This window comes from Lonchura striata, chromosome 18, assembly GCF_046129695.1.
Source record: "Lonchura striata isolate bLonStr1 chromosome 18, bLonStr1.mat, whole genome shotgun sequence".
NCBI classification, from domain to species: domain Eukaryota; kingdom Metazoa; phylum Chordata; class Aves; order Passeriformes; family Estrildidae; genus Lonchura; species Lonchura striata.
In genome coordinates this window covers 6,712,116-6,735,849 of record NC_134620.1, presented here as the reverse complement: position 1 = coordinate 6,735,849, position 23,734 = coordinate 6,712,116, and the positions used below count along the sequence as shown (strand labels likewise).

General features: G+C 56.7%; 2 protein-coding genes across 2 annotated transcripts; one reads left to right on the top strand and one right to left on the bottom strand.

Moving 5' to 3' along the window:
- Positions 1-1,036: 1,036 nt before the first annotated feature.
- LOC110481339 (carbonic anhydrase 15) lies at positions 1,037-7,909 on the top strand. Its single transcript, XM_021549900.2, has 8 exons — positions 1,037-1,259; positions 2,770-2,805; positions 4,783-4,953; positions 5,153-5,313; positions 5,983-6,075; positions 6,358-6,424; positions 6,635-6,801; positions 7,450-7,909. The coding sequence occupies exons 1-8, from the start codon at positions 1,193-1,195 to the stop codon at positions 7,666-7,668; spliced, it is 981 nt and encodes a 326-aa protein (XP_021405575.1). The 5' UTR covers positions 1,037-1,192; the 3' UTR covers positions 7,669-7,909.
- Positions 7,910-16,637: 8,728 nt separating this feature from the next.
- On the bottom strand, positions 16,638-21,805 carry LOC110481370 (immunoglobulin lambda-1 light chain). Its single transcript, XM_077787159.1, has 4 exons — positions 21,727-21,805; positions 21,301-21,592; positions 18,699-18,736; positions 16,638-17,141 (listed from the first exon to the last, which is right to left on the bottom strand). The coding sequence occupies exons 1-4, from the start codon at positions 21,770-21,772 to the stop codon at positions 16,804-16,806; spliced, it is 714 nt and encodes a 237-aa protein (XP_077643285.1). The 5' UTR covers positions 21,773-21,805; the 3' UTR covers positions 16,638-16,803.
- Positions 21,806-23,734: the final 1,929 nt, after the last annotated feature.

Below are 23,734 nucleotides of genomic sequence, written 5' to 3'. Positions count from 1 at the left end.
ACTCGCTGATGCTCCCGGCCAGGGTGAGGGGAGCTGCGGGCCGGGCCCCTTGGCCTCCTTTCCTCTGCTGCGTGAGGATGGCACGGATATTTAAGGAGAATGTGATAACACCATGCTCCTGTGTTCTCACCCCTTCCTACCTACCTACCTACCTGCTGAGATCCTGGCTCCTGTGGGACCTGCCTGGACAGGTGCAATGGGATGGCATATGCTCCCTCTGTGCTGAGGAGCTGAACGGTTGCCTCCACCAGCACGGGATGGCTGCACTGCGATCCAGTGCGGCTCAGATGGGCGCACAAGGCTTGTGCCCCAGCACTGCCCCCAGCACTGGCCAGCCAATGCCCCATGGCTGTGAGAGTGTGAGCCACTGCAGCCTTGTGCCCTCTGGAGAGGCAAGGGCTGGACCGTGTCCCAGTACTGTGCAGCTCTTTGGTGACTGCAGGGACTTAGGGTCACCTATAACGTGGCTGTCAAGGCAGCCTGGGCCCCGAGGATGGGGCTTCCAGGAGGTGCTCTCTGGGCTTTGTCCAGAGAGGGGCCTGTGCTTGCAGGCATGAGTTGGGTTTGGTCTGTGGGTCCCCATGGCACCACCTGCCCCTCATCAGGTGGGAACCCCCACGCTCAGACATGGGAAATGCAGGACCCACTGCTGGCTGGGGGATTCCCAAAGCTGGGGGGAGGGTATGTCCCACAGCCTGTGTCTGCAAGGAATGGGGACGAGATGGGCCAAAGCTGCTGTCCCCAGCCCGTTCTGCCTCCTGGCAGGCCCCTGAAGTCCATCTGTGGTCCCACACACCGTGTGGGGGCAGGCTGGGCACAGCGGGGATGCTGCCGACCTCCAGCTTGGGGATGGAGAGCGGGATGGGGCCGGGCGGGGAGCGGGGCGGGAGCGCAGCGCCCGTGGGCTCCGCCAGCCCCCGCTCCCCGCCTGTCCCTGTGCAGGCAGGGACCCGCCGGCCGCGAGGGGCTGGCCGGGGGCCGGGCTCTCCCCGCTCCCTCCTAGCAGCCGAGGAGTTAAAAACTCAGCCCGGGTGATGAATATGTAAGAGCAGAGCCCAGGCTGGAGCTGAGCATCTCCCGGGCTGCGGGCGCTGCCAGCGCTGCCGCCCGCTCCAGCCCAGCACCGGGCGCACTGCGGAGGGACGGGACGGGACCGGGAGGTGCGGGGGTCCCCCCGCTGCCCCGCGCCGCCATGGGCCCCACGGGGCTCGGCATAACTTTCCTGACACTGCCCCTCGTCGTGCGAGCGGCCGCGGGAGGTGAGCTGCGCCCGGGGCGGCGGGGCCGGGTCCCGCGGGTGGAGAGGACGGGGGCGCGGTGCTGGGGGGCTTGGGGGGCGCCTCTTTTTCCATTCCCTTCCCACGTGTCGGAGAGTGATGCGGGCTGAGGGGCTGGCAACAGGGACTGGGGGACCTGGTCTGCCCAGGAGCCCTCTCCTGCCCTCCCACCTCCCCCTCCCCGCTGCTGGATGGCTGAGTGCTGCCGGGCACGGGGGTCTTGAGGTGGTGGGGCCAGGGCCCCCTTGGGACAGTGGGGTCTTGGGCTTCAGCCCAGGCGCCCCACAGACCTGCACCACCGGGAAACACCAGTGAGGATGAAATCTCTGAGGGAATGGGCGCTGCCGTCCCGGGCCGGGGCGCTGGGTGCTCACCTGCATCCGGGCCAGGCTGGGGGCACCCAGCGGTACCTTGGCTCCTGCCGGAGGATGCTCGAGGGCTGGTGCGTGCAGGTCTGAGGATTTCCCAGGAGTTCTGCTTGCCCCAGAGCAGGGATCTTGGGGCCGTCAGAGTCCTGCCTGCTCTGTCCCACTCCCAGTTCTCCTCTGGGGCTGGTGTCTCCTGTACCACTGTAGTGAGACTGAGGATGCAGTGCCGCAGGCTGGGGCCTTGAGCACAGGTGGAGGCCGGCAGGGCTGCTTTTGTCCTGCTGCTCCGAGCGGCTGTGGCTGGCACAGAGCGCGGCTCGGCTCGCCTGCAGCCGGCCCGCTGGCATGGCCCCTCGGCCACCAGCAGGAACCCTTCACGTGGGCTGGGCCGGGCAGCACCGGGTTGCTCTGTGCCTCCTGTCAGGAGCAGAACGGGGAGCTGAGGAGGGAAGGGGTGCAGTGCCCAGCTCCCTCTGCAGAGCTGATGGCCCTGAGTGGATGTGCAGCCAGCAGGAGCAGGGTGCCAGCTTTGTTGGCATCCCCTTGGTGCCCCTGCACCTGCTGCGCCAGCACTTGTCATCGAGCCTGTGGTACCCAGAGCCACCCGAGCGCTGCTGGGAGCTCGGCAGCTCTGGCTGAGGCGGCCCTGAGTGACGGGACCGGCCACCATCCCCACAGCGTGGGCCCGGGCCTGCCCACCGCCACTGCTGCAGCCGCTGGCAGCCCAGCCGCGGGGACACCGGGCACGGCTGCGGCTGCCCCACGCGGCTCCCGCTCGCCGTGGCTGCCGGGGGCCGCTGCTGTGGGGCCAGGGGCTGCCTTGGCTCCCCAGGAAAAGGGGGATGGCCCCATGAGAGCTGCGGAAGGAGCACAGTGAGCAGGGAGGTTTGGCTGCCTTGGAGCAGCGATACTGAGGGAGGTTTCCCTGTGAAGCGTGTGGGGGAGGCAGGGAAGGTGTGAAAACACTAGCGCCAAAAATAACCATGATGAACACAAGTGTTGGTGGGACCCCGGGCTGCACTGGGGGATGTCCTCATTGTCAGGGGGTTGGGCACGGCTGTAGGTGGGTTTGGGAAAGGCTGCCTGTCTCCATCACCTGCCCTGAGCTCTCCTTTCTCCCGCAGGGCAGTGGTGTTACGACTCACAGGACCCCCGATGCGGTGAGTGGTGCCAAGTGTGGGTGTGCTGGGCTGTGCAGGGCTCAGAGCCTCGTGTCTCCCCACAGTGCCCAGCTGAGAGCACCCTGGGCAGCATCAGCAAGGTCCAGTGGAGAGTGTGGCATGGAAAAGGGTAAATCCCCTCATGGGAATGGTTAGAGGAGCTTCACTTTCGGGGGTGGTGCTGTAGTGACTTGACAAACACCTGAGCCCCTTAGAGCAACTCAGCCCCACCCCTCACCTCAGCCAGGTCCACGTGCTCCTGGGGCAGCACCAGCTTTCCCCCTTCCACCTGAAACAAATTAAGTCCAGGTTTTAAAATACTCTATTAGAAACCCTGTGCAGTGTAGGCAGCAAGGGGGCCTGGGGATCCAGGGGCCCGACTGAGGAGGGACAGCTCCCTTTGAGCAGGAAGCAGCCCTGCCTGGGTTGGGAGGGAAGCATGGCTGGGGGCACTTTGTCTCAAAACACACAAATACAAATTACAAATAGCTTGTAAAAGGTTAATTAAAGATCATCAAGCATTTAATCAGCTGTTACAGCCCAACTGTTTTATAGCTGTTGGGTTTGCATGCCCTGTGGCTTGTGAGCGTGGATTGCTGGGCTCCGCTCATCCCTGTCGGAGCGAGGCTCGGTCTTACCCGGTTTAATGTTGCTGGGCTGGCAGCGAGGGCAGGTTTTGGCAGGGCAGGGACCGGTGGGAAGTGGCTGGAGCAGCGTGTGCTGGCTGTGTGCCCGCAGCAGAGCCATGTGGAATGCCCCTGCCCTTATTGAAGGCACCTGGTAATCTGTGGGGCCACCCAGTTACACCGTGCCAGGAGCCTGGTGGGATGGTGGCATGGCCAAGCTGCATCTCCCAGGGCTTCCAGGCAAAGAGTTGCCTGAAGTAATGAGAGGAGAACATAAAGGGTAAGGGCTGAGCCCAGGGGGCAGGAGGTGAGATACAGCCCACAAGTGTCTGTGGTTTTGTCTGCCCAAGAGGAAGGTAAACGTCAGAGCTGAACATGGGGCACTGCTGGGGGAACAGTTCCCCAAACCCTGGCTGGAGGCAAAGGGGGCCCAGCCATGATGTGTGTGAGAAGAGCCAACAGTTCCTGCTGGGATGTGCTGAGCCCCCCTGGGAATGGAGATGCCCTGGGAGAACAGGGCTGGAAACACTGGGGGAGCTCCTATTCCCCAGCTGGGACTGAGACCAGACACTGGTGGTGCCCAGTGCTGATACCTCTATCCTGGGCTGCACCAGGAGGAGGAGTGGGGTGCCGTGGCAGCCACACTGGAGCAGTGAACAGCAGGGTGGCTGGCTGGCTATATCCTACAGCTGTGGACTGCCACAAGGTTTGCAAGAAGATATGATGTTGGGGCAATGGGGACAAGCCACATATATGGGTTAGTTGTGTGTTCTGGCCATGGTGGCAGCCATGGGGACCCTGCTCACAGCCCCCAGCATTGTGGATTTGCAGTGGGTGCAGTTGGCTGCCAGCACTGCTGTGTCCTCACCCAGCTCCTGCCATGGTGACCTCCCCACCCCAGCAGCTGCTGATGGGCATTGTGTGCTTACCCTGGAACCTGTGTAGGATTTGTCCCAGGATGAGTTGTGTGGCCAGGTTGCACTGTGTCCTGTCACAGCTGGACAGAACCAGAATGAGTAGGCTGAACATGCTAAAACCTGCAATGGGCAGAAGGGGCAGGGAGAAAAGCCTGCCCTTCACCAGCCAATGTGGACGCTGCTGCCAGGCTAAATATAGCCCCTGGCCCCTCGAGGAAATCCTGCTGAATTATGGATGAGGCTGCAATAAACCCCTGATCATCAATAGGGAGGAAATTTAGCCAGGCAAGAGAGCAGTTCCCATGGGATGCAAGAGAGCAGGGCTGGGCTGGCAGGGACAGCAGGGCTGGTTGGGGACACAGCCACCCGTGGCCTTGTGTGCCCCTTTGGGTGGTTTGGTGGCTGCCCGTGGTGCCCCTGCTCCTCCTCTGCAGGGCCCAGCCACTGGAAGGAGCTGAAAGCCACATGTGGTGGTGACAAGCAGTCCCCTGTGAACATCGACAGGCACCGGCTGCAGCGGGATGGTGGCCTCGGGGACATCCTCTTCGAGGGTTATGACCAGGCTCCCCCTGGCAAGTGGAGGCTGACAAACAACGGGCACACAGGTGCGTGCTGGGCACCTTCTCCTGCTCCAGTGCCCCAGTCACCATCCTGACTGGGGCTTGGCTCTGGTGCCCCTCCTGGCTGCTGCGGGATCCCATGCAGATGAATGTTGGTGCTGGGATGAAGCTGGGGAAGAAGGAGCTGTGCCAGGGCTGTTCCCCACCCTAAGCCTCCCCTCACCCTGTCCTGCTGCCCTTGCAGTGATGCTGAACCTGGCGAGTGAGTCGGCCTCTGAGCACATCACCATCAGCGGCGGGGGCCTCCCCGGCCGGTACCGCGCGGTCCAGCTGCACTTCCACTGGGGCAGCCCGGCTGGGAATGGCTCCGAGCACACCCTCGATGGGCGCCAGCTCCCCATGGAGGTACGTGAGAAAAGGTCCCCATCACGTTCTGGGTTGCCCAAGCCCTTGCTGTGGTGGGAAGAGGTGATGCTGGGGCACCCCAAGGCTGTCGTGCAGCTGGTGACTGGGCTCTGCAACTCTGCACTGGTGGCTTCAGCTGTGCTCCTGCACAGGCACCCGGCTGGTGAAAAAGCAGCTGATGTGAGACTTGAGGTGTTTCTTTATCATGTGTGGGCCAGGCTGCTTCGTCCAAGGCACTAAGTGGGGTTTGGGAGGCTCTGTGCCCTGTTGGGACCACACACTGAGCTAGTGAATGCAAGTGAGAGCAAGCAGGAGCATGCTATGCCAAGCACATTGGGATCCTTCTGGATGAAAGAGACTCTGCGCCTCTAAAATATTCATTATCTGCCAGAGGAAAGCAGAATTTATGTTCTGTGTCTGGAGAGCACGCCGGGACTGCTGGCCCTCTTTTGCACACCCTTCAAAGGATGCTTGCTTCACTGGGGTGCTTTGATCCTCTAAGAACCCAGCCCACAGAAGTGCCAATAGGACCAGAAGGGCTTTACTGGGAGAGGTTGACTCAGTCTGGCCACCCCAAGCTGGCTGGAAGGATCCATAGCAGAATGCCCTGCTGCCAGGGTGTTGGCTGGGGGCAGCTGTGCATGCCTGACTCCTCTGTGCTTTCCTCAGATGCACATTGTCCACATGAATGCCAAGTACCAGACACTGGCAGAGGCCAAGGGGCATCCCAATGGGCTGGCTGTCCTCGGCTTCTTCTTCCAGGTGGGTCTGCAGGGGTCCCCTGGAAACTGGGTGCTGGTGGTGCAGCCAGGCGAGCATTGCACAGGTGTCCTGGAGGAGTGGGAAGGGGAGGAGGGCTGGGTCAAGGCCAGGAGAGGCTGGGGAACCCAATGACTACAAGAGAGGGCTGGCTGGGAACCTTCCCCACTGCTCTGCAACAGGGGAGGCTGGTTCTGCCTGCGCTTGCTTGGCAGGACAGGATGACCCAGCTCTGTCCTGCTCAGGCTCTGCCTGACTCCAACCCCTTATTCTCCCCGTACACAGGTCTCTGAAACCAGTAACACCAACTACAACACCATTGTGGCAGGGCTGAGGAATGTCTCCCATGCTGGTGAGTCACCTCCTCATCAGGGCAGGGTAGGAAATTGGGGACCCTGCTATAGGAGGGCAGGGATGCACCCCAGTGGGTTGGATGGGGGACTTGCCAGTCTCTGGCTTCATCTGGGTTCATCTGCTGAGGGGAAACTGATGGGGGTGGCCCTGCTGTCCCCACCACATCCCCGGCAGGGGACAGGCTGAGTGCCCCTGTCTTGCCCCACAGGGGACTCTGTGGATTTGGCCTCCACGTTCCGCCTGAGCACGCTGCTGCCGCGTGCCGCCCGCCTCTCCGGCTACTTCCGCTACCAGGGCTCCCTGACCACCCCCGACTGCAGCGAGGCCGTCGTCTGGACTGTTTTTGAGGAGCCAGTGGAGATTGGCCGGGAGCAGGTACTGGCATGTACAGCCCCACGTGCCAGCACCCGAAAGGCTGGATCCCCAGGGTGACCCCTTCCTGACCCTTGAGCAAGAGCACAGGGAAAGTCATCTCTATAATAATGCTCCTGGCAACTTGGCAATTAATTAATTTTATGAAGGTTAAGTAACGGAGATGTGGCCACCTGCCAGTGGAGAGAAATCCCATCCATACTGCATTCCTGCCCAGCTCTGGCATTCAGAAAGAGAAATGGGAGTGAATCCATTGAAGCTCAGTAGAGACTCCAAGGAGATGGATGGATGCGTGGATGCATGGAAGGAAGGAAGGAAGGAGTTGTTCTCTGTTGCTCAAGCATCTTAGTATATCTATTTTCTTGAGGGAGTTATGGGCCAGCCACTCTCTAAGTGCTTACTATTGGCACCAAAACACAATTAGCTCCTTTAAAACTCAAGACCTGATCCTTGTAAGGGCCTGTCTCTGCTTACGTATGGGTCTGGCTTCAGCAGAGCAGTGAGGGGTGGTGGGAGGACACCCACTGCTGTGGGGCCATGCCATGGGTCCTGTGCCATCAGCAGTGGGGCAGTATGAGGTGGGCTGGCAGCGGGCAGGGGCCTGGGGTGCCTGGCAAAGCAGCTGCCCACCCTCCCTCTCTCCCTGCACAGCTGAAGGCATTCGTCAGCACCCTCCACTTCCCACTCGAGGGATCCATGCTCCTAAAAATGATCAACAACTTCCGCCCGCCGCAGCCCCTCCGCAGCCGCAAGATCTTTGCCTCCCGTGGGGCCACAGCCAGTGGCGGGTCCCTGCACGGGGGCCACCACCAGCTCCTCTCAGCCCTGCTCCTCCTGGCCCTGCTCAGCCTCTTCTCACCAGCCCCGTAGGGTCTGGCCCTGCTGCAGTGGAGATGGAGGTGATGCATCTTGTTAATGGGTAATGGGAAGCAAGGAGAAAAAAAAGCACCTTGAAACCTTGGCTGGGTGAAGATTTTGTGAACCTGCATCCCTGCAGAGGTGAATCTCTGCAAGCCTGGAGCTGCCCCATGATGCTCCTGTAGATGGGCAGTGGGAGCTGCTGGGAGGGGGATGTTGTATTGACTGGAATAAAGCCAAGGTATCATCACTGCTTCTTTTTTGCTGGCTCTGTGTCCCTTTGCCATCTGGGGCAGGTGCTTGGCATGGCACTGTGGGATCAGTGGGGAGGGAGCTGGGGATGGTGTCTGGGTGGTATTCAGGGATATCCTCTGCGTGGTGGTGCAGGCAGGCAGGAAAGAGCCAAATCCCGGTCGTGGCTCGGGATACCCACAGTCTCTGCGCTGCAGACGCTGCCCTGTCGCTGCCCTGTCGCTCTCCCCAGGCTGGGGATGGCTGTGGGAGGGATGGGGATGTCCCTGGAACACGGCACCTGCAGTGCCCTTGTGCAGGACACAGGGATCTTTCCACGGAGCTCATTTTGTGCTGGCAGGAATAACTGCAGCTGCCGGCGCTGCCGGGGCAGCGCTGTGTGAGTGGGGTGGTTCATAATTAATGTGCTGGAGCTCCAGGCATGTTCCCATCTTCTCCTGAATTATGGGTGAAGAGCACAGCCCGTTATCTGGGAGAACAGGAGGCAGGCTGAGGTTTTTCGTCATTTCTGGAGGGATCTACTGCCAGTGGCCGCACCACTCGTGGGTCCCGAGCATCCCCTGGAGGGGGAGGCTCCTGGGGGAGGCCCTCGCTGCAACAGGCTCTTCCTGGGCGGAGTGGCCCCGTCGCAGATCCTCGATGCTCACTCCGGGGGGATGTGGCTCTGTGATCCCCCTGGAGCTCAAGGCTGGAGCCGCGGGACACGGGGACAAGGGGACAAGGTGACAGGCCGGACACGGGGACAGGCCGGACACGGGGACACGGGGACACGCCGGACACGCGGGGGCGCCGCGGGCACGCGCACGGAGAGGCGCCCGCAGCGGCTTGGCGGCCGCCAGGGGGCGCCCTCCGCACGGCCCCGACACCGCCACCTCTGTCCCCTGTGCTTCTGTCCCCATCCCCGACACTGTCACCTCTGCCCCTGTGCTTCTGTCCCCATCCCCGACACTGTCACCTCTGTCCCTGTGCTTCTGTCCCCATCCCCGACACTGCCACCTCTGCCCCTGTGCTTCTGTCCCCATCCCCGACACCGCCACCTCTGCCCCTGTGCTTCTGTCCCCATCCCCGACACCGCCACCTCTGTCCCGTGTGTCTGTGCCTCTTGTCCCTTGCTCCCTTGTTCTTGTGTCCCCGTCTCTGCCATCTGCGTCATGTGTCCGTGTGCCTGTGTCCCTGCATCCTGCCATCACTGCCTGTGTCCTTCTGTCCCCGTTCCCCATGTCCTTGGAGCCCTTTCCTTTGTGTTCTTGGGCCGCTGTCCCCTGAGCCCCTTGTGTCCTCATTCAATTTTCCCCTCTGCCCCTGTTCCATATGTTCTTGTCCCCTGTGTCACTGGCTCCCATGGCCTCTTGCCGCTCTCCCCCATGTCTGGATGCCATTGTACCCTGTGCCTTCATGTCCCCAGCCTCAGTGTTCCTATGCTCCCTCTGCCCTACTACCCTCCCTGCTGTGCCTTCTCTTCTTCCCATGTGCCATCATGTCCCCTGTGTGTTCCCTGCCCTTCTGTGTTCCCATGTCCTCCATTCTCAAGTCCAGCCATGTCCCACCATTCCCAGCTGCACTGCCCAGCTCCAGCCCTCGTGCCCAAAGACCACAGGGCAGCTGCCCCATGGATCTGCCCAGCTCCAGCCCAGGGTGGGCCCAGCCCAGCTGGCAAGAACAGAGGATCCAGTTGGCCGTGGTGAGCCCCAGGTGGCTGCAGCCCCCAGTCCACTCCAGTACCAGGCCAGGGTGTGAGGGGTACCCAGGCAGTGGGACCAGGTGCCTGCCCAGGGGGGACCATGGAGGGCATAGGCTGTGGTCCCCAAAGACATTGGAGACCAGAATGTTGGGCAGTAGCTCTGGCAGCAGGCACTCCACAGGGTCCCCATCACCTGTGGGACCTGTCCTGGCTGGCTGTGGTGTCCCCAGCAGAGGACAGTAATGGGCAGCAGACCAGGCAGGGTCTGGCACCAGAGACCTTCTGTACAGCTGGATACCAAAACCACCCCGAAGGCTCAGCACACGCTGGGCACACACCCAAAATCTGTGCCTCTGCTGGGAATGCCGGGCTGCCTGGGAAGGAACAATGTCCCCCCGCCATGAGCCGCTGCTGAACTGGGGCCCAACCCCGGCTTCTCCCGCTTTTGCCCTGCCCGCGGCGCGGCCGGGCAGCGGTGCTCGGGTGCCACGTGCGGGAAGCTTTGTGCCAAGGCAGCAGAGCGTGGCGAGGCCAGGGCTATTCCTGGCTGCCAGCTGATGTTTGGCCGAAGCGGGCTCTTGGTTTTGGCGGGCTCTTGGTTTTGGCGGGCTGTAATTTTAGCAAGGGCTGTTTCAAGCTGCGGGGCTGCGGTCAAAACAGCTGTCTGTGTGTGTGCCTGGCCCAGCTGGGGGGCTGTGATGTGCATCAGCACCCCCTGCCCACAGCCAGCCCAGGGGTCCGGCCAAAAGTGCCCAAAACATGGCAGAAATGTTTAAAGCTGGTGGGTTTTCCCCGCAGTAGCTGTAGAGGAAGGGGCCCGTGGCTCTGGTGTGGGGCCGGCAGCATGTGCACAGGGTGGGGAGCTGCTGGTGAGGATGTCACTGGCTGGGGTAGGAACCCAGAACCTTACAGATGGAAAAACAGTCCAAGATCATACTGACACTGCCAGCTCCAGCCACGTCCCTGAACACCACATCTTCAGGATGCAGGGTCCAGCCCCAGGGTGCACCCAATGCTCTCTGCCACTCCCCATCACGCTGTCTGCTCTGCTCACTCTGGCTGTGGAGAAGGAAAAACGCAAATTTGGCTAAAAGTCTTCCCTAACTGGGTAAGCCTAACCCTGAGGGCCTGGTGTGAACCCTGGCAGCCGCCCCCATCACACCCCTCAGCCACCACTGCCACAACCTTGTTGTCGCCATGCCACCAACATTCCCCACCTAGAAATTTCTTAACATTAAGCTAGAAAGTCTCACCCAGGGAGTCATAACAAGGTCTGCAGCTCAATTACTATGTTTCTCCAGACAGAGAGCACCAGCCCTGTGATCAGATCTTCCTCCATCAGCACACCTGAGTGGGGATGAGCACATGTTTACCACAAATATGAGAGAAAACAAAGGTTTGCTGCGTCCCCAGACCAGGCTGAGGCTCTCCTGGGAATTACATTTTACTACTACAATAAAATTGAAATAATAAATATTTTGAAGCAGCTGAAAGATGTTTATTTTTGAGTTGGTTCAGCTTGTTTACAATCTGCTTACAAGCCCGGGCACTTATCTTTGGAGCTGTTTACTGGGCTCTCCTGCAGGCTCTGGTGTGGTTTCATACACATCTAAATAACCCCCAGCAAGGGGGTACCTTCCTGCCAGCTGTGTGCCCTGGCAGTTGCTGTTTTGACACAGTTATGCAAATGATTGCTCTCATCTTCACAAATGAGCTTGAATGGTCAGGTTGTGTTTTCAACCACACAAGCCTGAAACATATATTTATTTCATTTAATTCTTTTCCAGTTGCAGCGCAATAAACCCTGGTCTTGCACTCTCTGACTGTCTTCAGCTGGGGCTTTGACCCAGGGCTGCCCAGGGATGTCTGATAGTATTTTGTCATTCATGACTTGTATTTTATAATTTGTATCTTGTATTTTATTAATTTATAACATGTATTTTATTAATTTATAAATGTATTTCCCAGACTTAGGTAAACCTGCTCCATATTTTGTGAACCTGGAGGCTGCCCCTGTACCCTGCAACAGGTCAGACTGAGGGATGACCCCAGAGAAGGGGCTGCTTTGGCAGCAGGCAGGGACTGATCAGTTTAATTCAGTAAATGAGTGAGTAGATTCAGGGTGACCTGAGACAGGGTAGCAGCAGGAAGCTGTTCAGGCTGGTCCCCCTGTGGTGGCGACACAGGGAGACAAGGCCACGATGTGAGCAGTGTCAGGGTCTCCCCTGGCCTCAAAGCCCACGGGTGTGGGGTCAGTGGTGCCCAGCCCAGGGCTGGATGCGCTGGGGTCACTGGGGGTGGAGTGTGCACATATCTGCACATACGTGTGCAATGTGAGTGCACACACGTGTGTGTGCATGTGTACAGCAGCTGGGACATCCCACACCAGGGCAGGGACCACCCTGTCAGGCAAGACCCCACTGGGCACACTGTCAGGGACCCTCCAAGGGACTGGAGGGGTGACCCTGGCCTGGGGACACATACCCTGTTATGGCACGGAGTCTCGGCACAGCCCCGGCACCAGCCCCCAGTGGGTATTTGTCCACCACCACCCACCCTGCCAATTTTGGGCAGCATCATGCCACCCCAAGACCCTTCCCCTGTGTCACGGGCTGATGTCCCCCACAAGGTGATGGCCCCAGGGTGAGCCTGGTGAGGCAGGACACAGAGCTGGCCACCACCTCAGGGCTGAGCCGACTCCGGCTCGGCCGCGTGGCGCTCACTTGCCTTCACACGTCAGCACCCACTGGAGACAGTTTCACTTCCTTTTTTGGGGGGCCCTTTTGAATTTCTGATTGGGGACTGTAGTGGGTGAGGAGTAAATTTAGCCAGGGGATGCCCCACCGCCGCACAGCTGCACGGTGGGGCTGGCCTGGGGAAAACAGGGGCCAGTGCTGGCGTGGCACAACCTGGGCTCTGCACAGCCTTTCCCCAGGTCCTTCAGAGAACACAGCGATGTGCGTGGAGCAGGATGGGGTGCAGGGACCAGCAGCACCCTCCTGCTGCTGGGGGGCTGCAGCCCCTGCCTCAGGCAGGGCAGAGGCCATGGGTGTCACCTGGGCTTTGGCACACCAAAGCGAGGGGACTTGTGCCATCCTCCCACTGCTGTCCCGCTGGGTCTGGCTCTGTCCCACTCCCCCAGCCTGGGCTGGGGCTATTCTGGGACCCTGCTCTTGCTTTCGAGTTTCAGCCCTGCTGCCTCCAGGAACGCGGCTGTTTGTGTCGCTGCAGCTGCGCTGGGGGCAGCAGGACCCATCCCCTCCTCTGCCACGCCGCCCGTGCCTCTCCAGACGAGCTTTTCATCAGCACCAGGTGCACTCTCTCTGCTCCCGCCACGTCCCCACAAAAACAGACCCCACCTCCTCCTGGTACAGGACGTTGGGGCTTGCCTGGCCTGGGGAAATCACCCGGTGATGTACAAAAGAAAAACCAAACAAAAAACAAGCAAACAAAAAAAACACCAACCAAAAACCAACAAAAAAACCCAAACAGGTCAGGGCTGCTTTTTGGGGCACAAATGTGACCAGAGGTGGTCATCATGGAGGGGACCCAGGGAGGGTTTGGGGAGCAGAGCAGAGCTTTGTGCTGGAGGTTTGTGGCAGTGGTTTAGGAGGGAAGGTTGCAAGAGTTCCTATGGTCCCACATTCCTTTGCCGGCATTCCTGCATCCTTCACTCTGTTCTCAGCTGTGGGACCCCTCCAAGCCCAAGATGTCCAAACCCCAGGCTTTATCAAATGCCCCCTGAAAGCCTTGCTAAGCCCTCACCTGGGAGCCTCAGCCTGAGAGAGCATTTTCACCAAGCCTCAATCCTACATGGGAGCCACTGCTTCTCTTTGCAGCTAATTAAAGCCTTCCTGAAGCATCTCATTTACTAAATTAGATCCCCCTCATTTTAAAATTACTGGCAAGCTGGGAAAATGAGAAAATAAATGACTGTTAAAATTGCAGTGCAGGAGCCAGCAGAGTGAGAGCGGGAGCTGCAGCTGGGGAGGGGAGGGAGGTTTCGGTTCTGCTCAGCACATTTGCTCACCAGACACCCCCAGCAAGGGTGGTGCGGGAGTGGATCCAGATTGCTCTTCCCAGGCTCTGCTTTCCTCCCTGCCAGGGGATGGATCAGGCCCTGCATCCCTCTGTGATTCCCAGCCGAGGCTCCCTGGCCCTGTAGAAGGTTTGTTAAGGGTAAAACTCTGGCTGGGAATTCGCCAAGTTGCAGGCAGCGGGGGAGGATGGGAGCCCTGGAGGGGCCAGGGCCACTGATCTATAATTAATCAGGCTTTTTTCTTGACAGTTGTTGCTTATGGAAAAGATTTAGCAAAATCTTTTAATCAATAATTAGTGAGGTTTAAGGCCCCCTGAGTCAGAGATGTGCCTGTGCCTTGCCCACACAGACCTGAGCTGAAGCGAGACCCCACCTCATGCCCCAGATTTAGCCCATGAAAGCTGGGCCTAGTGTCCTGTGACCAAGGAATGGGATTTACTCAGGAGATGTCAAGATGAATCTCAGGACCTGGGGAAAGAATTGCCCTGACACCTTCCCCCAGTGCCTCTCCCCAGAAATGTGGCATTTCTTGGGGTAAAACCTGGCAGCACAGCTGGGATGGGGGCCCTGTGTTACCTGTCATTCACTGCAGCCTCAACCACTACTAAGGTGATTCAACAACTGCTGGAATTGGTAATTATTGAGGCTTGATCTTTGCAGCAGAAAAGAAGTGGACATCCTCCCTGGCAGCAGGTCTTGGTCATTGGGGCATTTCTGGCTGGCAGAGTCTCAGGCAGCAGCTCTCCTGGCAGCACCACAAGGCTGGAGATGAGATGCCAAAGGAAGGGGTTTGCCAGGGAATAACCTTGCTTGAGCAAGAAAGGGGATCAGTGGCAGCGTGGAGGAGCTGCTGCCATCTCTGGGCTCACATTCCTCAGCAGTGAGCTGGGATGGATGGCTGCATGCATGGATGTGGCCAAGCTGCAGCAACCCTCACCTTCAGGACCGCCTTCCATAGCCCAGTAGCCCCTCAGGAGCTGGCCCTGCACCTCTGCCATGGAGAGCCTTCTCTGCTCAGGAAACTCTGTTAAAGAAGCTTATATTGAAACACAGTTGGACAGATCCCTCCATCATCTGCCTTTCCTTCTTTTCCCTGGCTCTGACTCAGGCTGAGCATCCTGCTGCTAGCTCCTTTCTTGAGGCCAGCAGCAGCCCAGGGGTCTGGCCTGCACATGCTCTGTAGCAATGGGATTTGGGATTTCCTGCGAAAACCATGAGCTTGTCACCCCGCACGTGGGAAGGGAGATTGTGACTGACCCCCTGAGCAGGGTGATGGGAAGGGGGGTTTGCCCTATGCATGGGGCTGTTCCATGGCAAGGCCTCCTCTGCCCAGCTGAGGAGGAGGATAAAGCAGGATTAAAGCAAATTAAGTTGTTTTGGAGCATGAGGTGCCTTTTGGCAGCTGAGGTGGGGTCAGGGTCTGCTGCCAGTGCCCTGACAAAAGCAGAGGGAAGGGCACTGTGCTCTCATATCAATACAGGCTGGGGCACGAGGGAATTGACAACAGTCCTGCTACAAAGGATTTGAGGCAATCAGTGGATAATGACCTGAAAATGTGCACCTGCAGCCCAAAAATCCAGACATATCCTGAGCTGTATCAAAAGCAGTGAGGGCAGTGGTTTGAGGGAGGGGATTCTCCCCCTATATTCCGCTCTGGTGAGGCCCTATCTGCAGTGCCGTGTCCAGCTCTGGATCCCACAACATAAAAAGGACATGGACCTGTTTGGGTTAGTCTAGAGGAGGCCACAAAGATCTCAGAGCACTGGAGCACCTCTGCTATGAGAAAAAGAGAGGAGAATTGGGGCTGTTCAGCCTGGAGAGGACAAGGCTCTGACAAGACCTTATAGCAGCCTTTCAGTACTTGAAGGGGGCTTATTGGAAAGATGAAGACAGACTTTTAGCAGGCCCTGATGTAATAGGACAAGAGATGATGTTTCTTACCTAAAGAAGGGTCAATTTAGTCTAGGTAAAATTAAGAATTTTCTTACTTTGAGGGTGGTGAGTTGTTGAAACAGGTAGCTGAGGGAAGCTGTGGATGTCCCATTCCTGGAAAGACTCAAGATCAGGCTGAAAGGGGCTCTGAGCAACCTGATCTGGTTGATGTCCCTGTTCATTCCAGGGAACTTGGACTGGATGACTTTTAAAGGTCCCTTCCAACCCAATCCCATTCTAGGGTTCTATGATTCTGTGTCCCCAGAAGAAACTTGCAGGGACATGTGGCTACACAAAGCCTGGAGCAAGGCACTCCACTAGCACAGCCTGAGGAAGGGGATGTGGTGGGGCCATCCCCCCCTTTCCCAAGAGGCTGGTGAGGGATACCTCCCCCAGACCTGCACACAGCACGGCTGGGTGCTCCCAGCCCCTGTCCCTGGAGTAGCTCCTGGCTGCCCTGATGGGGTGACGACAGCAGAGCACTGGTGCTTTCAGTAAAGCAATGGCTGTCAGGCCTTCCATGGGCACGGCTGCAGGGAAACTTCCCCAGGGCTGAGCTGGGCATGGGGACAGGGCATGTGGCACACAGGAGTCCCAGTTGTCGTGGCACAGGGTATGTGGACAGGTTGGTGTTTGTGCTCAGCTGGCAGCTACACCGGGACCCCCATTCCGGGAAGTATGGGGTAACAATGAAAGAGAGACAGGGCCAGGCCTGGTGGCACAGGGACATGGCTGGCTGTGTCTCCACCAGAGGCCACGTGTGCCTGCAAGGCAGCTGGCACCCAGAGGCACAGGAGCAAGGGTTGAGGGTGGCACAGCCAGAGCTACGTGTTCAATGAGTGCACGGGGGCTTAGTGCAGGCTGTGCCCCAGGCTGCTCATTCCCTGGTCTTGGCAGTGCCAGGGGGTTTCATTGGGGTCCCCGGGGTTGAGCAGAAGCTTCAGAGAGCCCCCGCAATATGCGTGTGTGTGTGTACACATATGTGTGTTCCCATCCCACCCTCCCCACTGGTGCCACTGGGCCGATGCCAGGCAGCAAGTGGGCAGCGGGCGCATTGGAAGGACACAGAGACAGGGATGCTGAGCCAGCGCTAGTTCAGTGTCGGTGTTTATTTGTGTGACACTCACAGAGGCGGGACAGGGGCAGGGGACGGGCGGACATGGGCAGAGACATCTGCGGCAGGGAGCCGCTGCTCCCAGAGTGGAGGGGAGGGAGGGAGCCAGCAAAGGGCCGGCAGGGTGGCTTAGGCACACTCGGATGTGTTCAGGGTCTTCTCCACGTTTCCAGCCGTGTGCCTGACCTTGCACGAGACAGAATTGTAACTCTGCCATTCAGTGGGAGTCAGCGACAGGTAACTGCTGGCTATGTACCGGGTGCTGCTCTGCTGCTGGGCATTGCTCTGCTGCTGGGGCTGGCTGGTCTCCACACCACTGGTGATGGTCTTGCCGTCAGCCACCCATTCCACCGTCACATCCCTTGGGTAGAAGTTCTCTATCAGGCACACCAAGGTGGCTTTGCCCTGTGACATCTCCTCGGAGGATGGCGCGAAGAGGTTGACGGTGGGAGCAACCTGGGGCTGGCCTGCAAGGGATGAGAGTGGTTCTGGGTCAGAGAGGGCCCTGTCCCCCACCACAACCCCTGCCTGCCCTGCTGGCACTACACAGAAACTCCCCACCTTCCCCACAGCCAGAGCTTATCACTCGTAACTGTACTGTATTTACATTTATATATATATATATATATATATATATACACATATATATATATATATATACACATATATATATATATATATGTGTGTGTGTGTGTGTGTGTGTGTGTGTGTAATACATATACACATAGATCTCATATATGCTTGTATATATGTTTTATATACACTATATGTACATATATGTGCATATATGTATTACATATGATAGATATATACAGCTAATATACAGAATATATAGAAAGTATACAATATGCATACATATGTGGTCCATATCATATGAATAGATGTATGATTCTATTAAATGCATTTAACATGAATATTTATACATTTCTGTATCTCATATATATCTAAAAAGACTTGATATATATTTATATATATACATTATATATATTTATATATATAAAAATTAAATCTTAATTTCTTTGCCATAAAGCCATTTCTTTCCTTTTATGAGGCATTTTTTTTAAAACCCAAAAATTTCACAGACAAACAATCCTGTTTTCTGCCCAGTTCTGCTTTCAGACATTTTCTTGTCTCTGAAAAATTACCACTAAAAATCACTCAAAGGAAGATGGAAAAAAGATGTTTGGTCTTTCTGGTGTGGTTCTGCTGCCTTCTCCAATGTGCAGTGTTTCTATTTCTATCTTCACCTCTTATTTCTATCTCTATTTCCATTTGAAAACCAGGATGGAGTCATTAAATACCTTTTGATGAAGAAATGGTCAAAGTACATTTTTCTTGATCTTAGCCCTGAGTAATTTGGTTCAAATTGGGAATTTTCACCAAATTATTTTAAAAATTACAGACAAAGACAGACAAACAACATTTCCAACAGCATTTTCAGCGTAATAATCTCCATTTTTGACATGTCTTACCTGGACAATGGGCTCTTTAAGATACCCCTGGAATCTTTTGTCTAAGATTCCAGGGACATTTTTAACATGAAGTCAGGATGACTGTGGACTGCTCACAGCCAAGGACAGGCTGTTCTTTTACAGCACCTTCACCCCTGGCCACGGGACCCCGCAGAAAAACCCCTGGGGTGACAGACTTTGTCCTCAGGACTAAGAATTGGGGATGTAGACTTTAGACTGACAAATTTCTTTGACAAAGACAAAAATCACCTCTTTTAGGGACCTAAACTTGAGTTTCTTTCCCCCTGAGACCTAAGACACGTTTCCTGGACAAATTTTAAGACTTTTCGATTAAGAAAATACGCCCCGATTCTCCGTGGCGCGCACAGAGTCATCAGAGTCCGCAGGGACGAGACAGAGCCCCCAGCGCCAGGCTCAGTGCCTGGCCCCAAACGGGCGGCAGACCCCAGCCCCGCGCCAAGTCCGAGAAAAAACCCCAAATCACCAAAAATCGACGAAATGTCAAAATTTTGTGGTGGGAAAGGGAAGGACGAGGGGAAGCCGTCGACTCACCTGTGACCGTCAGCATCGTCCCGGCCCCGAATACACCACACAGTGACACCAGGCCATACAAAAACCTCCTGTCTCATGGCAGAGCAGCACCGGACCCCATGGATGGGGGAGGATGGAGAAGATGGTCTGGAAATATCCCAATGGATGCAGTGGAATGAAGGTGATGGGATGGAGATGTCCTGATGGGCACAGCAGGATGGAGGTGTAGGCACAGCTGTATCTGTGGAGTTTTGGTCCTGGCTGGGCTCTTTCAGTGCAGCTCCCACACCAGCAATGGAGCTAATAGCTGAAGGTCTCTGCAGGCAACTTATTTGTATTAATATTTACCCTAAAATTAGGGAAAGGCAAGAGGTGGAGATGCCTACATAGAGCTGAGATAGCCAAGGAAAGAGTGAGCCAGAATGGGCTTCAGCTAAAACAAATTAACTTTAAATTTCCCTGCAAAAGCTTGGCTGCTTCTTTGAAAAGTGTTTTGCGTGTGGTGCCAATCCCACAGATTGGCAGATTCAGTGCTCAGTTTGGACCACTGAATGCCAACAGCACCAACGTAAATTGAACCCACAGATTTTCAAATGATGTGGTTTGTGCAAGTTGTTGTAGAAAGAGGCAGAGTCAGTGAATTTCCTGAGTCACAGGAACTCTATAAATAGTTCACTGTAAAACAGGTAACACTTCGAAGATTTTGTGGTTTGAGACACTTTCTCTTTCAGAGGTTTGCTTTGAATCTGTGAAGGTTTATGCTTTTGTGCAAAGTCTGAAACTATCCAAAAAAGAAAAAACATGACTGAAATTGTCTACACAAAGCATTTAGCTGAAGCCACTGCCCTCCATGTGGATGATCATTTTCTGAGCATTTCTCAGGCTTCAATGGGGTTTCAATTTCATTTTGTGGGAGGACAAGAGGGGGAAAATGTTCAGCTCTTGAGTCCTGCTCTCCTTGGAGAGAGGCATGGAGGAGGACAGAGGCTGTGCTGGATGCAGCAGGGTGCTGCTGAAGTAGCTTTTGGCATTGCCACCAGAGCAGGAGATCTAGAAAGTCTCTCCCAGATTGGCTGACACCTCAGACAGCAGACTCTCAGATGCTGCCTGGACCAGGGAATGTAGACAGGGAGAGGGGAGAAGAGGGGTGCCAGTCAGTGCCTCAGGGCAGCCCTCTCTGACCTGCAGGACAAGGGCTCCTGTGCCAAAAAGTCCTGATGGAACAGAGGGGTCACTGCTTCAGACAGAGCCCAGGGCCTGAGCTGAAGGCCAGGGCCCCATGAAGAGACCTGGCAGAGCAAGAGGACGTGGCTGGCAGCAGAATGAGGTGCTGGGGCTGAGGACATGGCAATGCCAGGCACTGCAGAGCCCCAGGGCCTCCTTGTGCACAGCATGAGGCAAGCAGGAGGCCATTCACAGGCAATGGTCATGGAAGGGGGACATGAAGCTGCATCAAGCCCACAGCCCTGCTCAGCCCTGAGAGAGAGGGCAGAGAAGCTCTGTTTTTAACTCCTCTGTTTCCAGAGGGCTGTGCCCCTTGTGGTGATGGTCCAGGAGCTCCTGGCACAGCTGTGCTGGGAGCTGGGGTGGAGGCATCAGCAGGGCTCTGGGCACCAGCCAGGGAGATCAGGAGAATTTTAGCTCTGGAGCACAGGCAGGCACAGGAGGTCATCCCAGCATTTCTTTATTGAGAGTATGGGCAAACACTGGACAGATTTCCTAGAAAACTGGATGATATCCCAGGCCTGCAAGTGTTATACAGGCACTTGGACAATGACCTACATTTTTGTCATCCCTGTAATGGCCACGCAGTTAGACTGTGATCATTGAAGGCCTCTTCCATCTGAAATGGTCTGTTCAGTTCTATACTATCCGTTCTCATCCACAAATGACAAGGGCTGTAAGAATGGAGCTGTGTCACTGGGAACAGCCACATTCACTACATGGCAGAAAAAGACAGGGTTGTGCCAGGGACCTGCCCTACCAAAGAGGGACAGCAGAGACTCCAACAGGCCCCTGCCATAGCAGGAAGACTTTGCATTCCTTCGCCATTGTTCTGTTTCACCATGGTAACATCATCACTGCCATTTTGATAGTCACCACATTAACAGACAGCCTTGTCCTGGGCTTGGACACCAGAGATGGTTACTGTGCTCCCGGAGCCGGGTTGGGATCTGGAGACTCACAAAGGGATGTCTGGTGATCCCAAGTCAATGTAGTAGATCCTAATGACAGGGGCATGGCCAGGAAACTTGGGCTGGTACCAGTCACAACTGCTGCCATCCCTGGAGCAGATGACCTTGATGGTTTGTCTCACAAGGCTGACATCGAGTAGAGCTGACAGAGCACTTCCTGGACCAGGGAAAATGAAGAGGAAGAGGAGGGAGAAAAGAAGATGAGGGTCAGCCAGTGACCTGAATCACAGCCCTCCCTGGTCATGGGAACAGTGGAAGGACAAATCTGCCTCAATGCACATACATGGGACATCCTGGGCCATGACAGTGTTGCTGGGAGGTCATAACTTCCTCAAATGACAGAGGATGAGCACAGTTTTGGGGCTCCAAGGGTAAGCTGAAGCAGGATGTTTTTGTACTACTTCCCCACTGCTCTGTGTCACGGTGCAGCAGTACTGCTGCTGTCATAGCTACCACAGAAATAGATAGCCTCGTCCTCGGCTTGGACCCCATTGATGGTTAACGTGGCCGTGGAGCCGGACTTGGATCCGGAGAATCGCGAAGGGATGCCCGAGGGTCTGTTGTTATTGTTGTAGATCACAGTGACAGGGGCACTGCCAGGGATCTTCTGCTGGTACCAGCCATAGTTGTAGCTGCTACCAGAGCAGGTGATCTTGACCGTCTCTCCCACCTTGGCCGACAGAGAGGATGGCTGAGTCAGCGCTGCCTGGACCAGGGAACCTGGAGAGGGAGAGAAGAGAGGGGAGAAGACAGGAGTCAGTCAGTGTCCCAGGAGCACAGGCCTGCCTGGGCAGCAGGATGGGGTCCCTGAGCCCAAAGGCCCAGTGCAGGCACGGTGAGTCTGGCCAAGGCACCTGTGCTGTGGGCGAGCACCACGAAGAGAAGAGGGGCCCACGCCATGGTTCAGTCCCACCAGCTCAGCGTCCCCAGAATGATGGGGCTGTGCCGTGGACCCTGACTCCCTTTTAAGCCCCCGCCCGCCCAGGACACGTCCCCTCCATGCAAATCCGACCCTGCGGTCACGGCCGGATCCTGCCCGCGCCTCTCTCCGCACACCCCTCCCGCTCCACACCCAGCCCCACCATCCCAGATGCAGCAGGCCTTGTCCCCAGACACAAAGCGGAGACACCCCCCAGCTCTGAGCCTGAAACCCACCAGCATTGACTCCCCTGTCCCCACACCAGGCTGAGTGGCTGCAGTGCCTAAGGAGAAGGGAGAGCTGGGCGTTGTGGCAATGGCATACAGGAGTACCTGCAGCTCCCAGTGATGAGACTGGAACTATGCCAAGCTCCACCATTCCCCAACTAATTTTTCACATTTTTCCCTCCCATGAGTATTCCAGGCCTGTAAAATACCCCCTTGCTCTCCTGCTTTTGTGCCCTAGCTCTTCCTCTGACAGCTGAAATCCACCACTCAAGACCAAGACCTTTGCTCTTCCCAGGCATTCACACCCCAGAACAATGGGAGTGGGCCAGCACTGAGCCATGGGATCCAGCAATGCCGCCCCATTAGCTGATCATGAGCCCAGAGTGCTGGCGCTCAGCAGCCAGAGCTGGGTCAGCTCCTGCTCAGTCCTGCTCCAACTCAGAGCACAGGGATCATGGCTGTCTTTGGACATCCCAACCCAAACAAAGAGTGGCTGCAACGAAGGAAATTCCCTCTCCGCCCGGACCCTCCCTGTCCCTGACTATGCTGTCCCCAGGGTGCCCAGGGCACCAGGGGCCTGGCTGGCATGGGCAGGGCAGGGCTGTCTCCCTGTGAGCAGCATAGAGGGGACCTGCTGGAGCACAGCATGTGTCCCATAGCAGGAACTGCCACACAAGCACAGATGCTGCTCCATGGTGTGCCTGAGCAGCTGCAGGCAGCACCTGAGGATGCCCCATTGCAGCAACAGTGGCCCTGTGTCTCCCTTTTCCCGTGTTGGGAGTTACCATGGCCCTGATCACCACTGGTGTCCCAGCCAGAAGAGTGAGAGCCTCCTCCTGCTTTTCCTCCTCCTCTGCTTGGACCCAGCCATGGGTAATGTGGCCATAGAGGTGAGTGTGTTTCCAAGTGCTATATATCCCCTCCCAGACTGCAAAGAATGGGAAGGGATCTGGGGCTTTAAGGGAGTGCCAGGCTGAGACACCAAGCACAGCCACATTCAGTGCAGGGCAGCAAGAACAGGGCCATGGTGGGGGCCTGACCCCCATCAAACAGGCACAGCAGAGACTCCTGACTGATATCTGCAATAGCAGGAGGTTTTTGCATCACTTCCCCAATTGCTGCATGCTACTGTGGAAGCACTGCTGCTGCTGTCCCAGCCAGCACAGAAATAGTCAGCCTCGTCCTCGGCTTGGACCCCAGTGATGGTTAACGTGTTCGAGGAGCCGGATGTGGATGCAGAGAATCGCGAAGGGATGCCCGAGGGTCTCGAGTTATCAGCATAGATCAGAGTGACAGGGCCACTGCCAGGGACCTTCTGCTGGTACCAGCCATAAGCATTGTTGCTGCCCCTGCAGCAGATCAAGGTGTTTTGCTGAAGAGACCTGGACACAGATGACAGCTAAGCCAGAGCTGTGTGAGAGCCGTGGGCTGTGGCAGAAGCTCTCCATGCCCAGCCAAAGCACCCAGGGCTCCTGTGTCCAGGCAAATGCCCATGTGCCCAGCCCTGAGCTGCCAGGGTGGCTGCAATGCTGCTGGGCCCAGGCAGGACTCAGACTGTGGAGCAGGTATGTGGCAAAGGTATTCTTGGGCAGCTCCACGGGCTACAGCTCCTTACATTGTCCCAGGCTCCTCTGCCTCTCACATGGATATTGGGCAGTGGGGATGAATCCAGGTCAGGGCTTCTACAGCACCAGGGCCCAGTCACTGGGAACACAG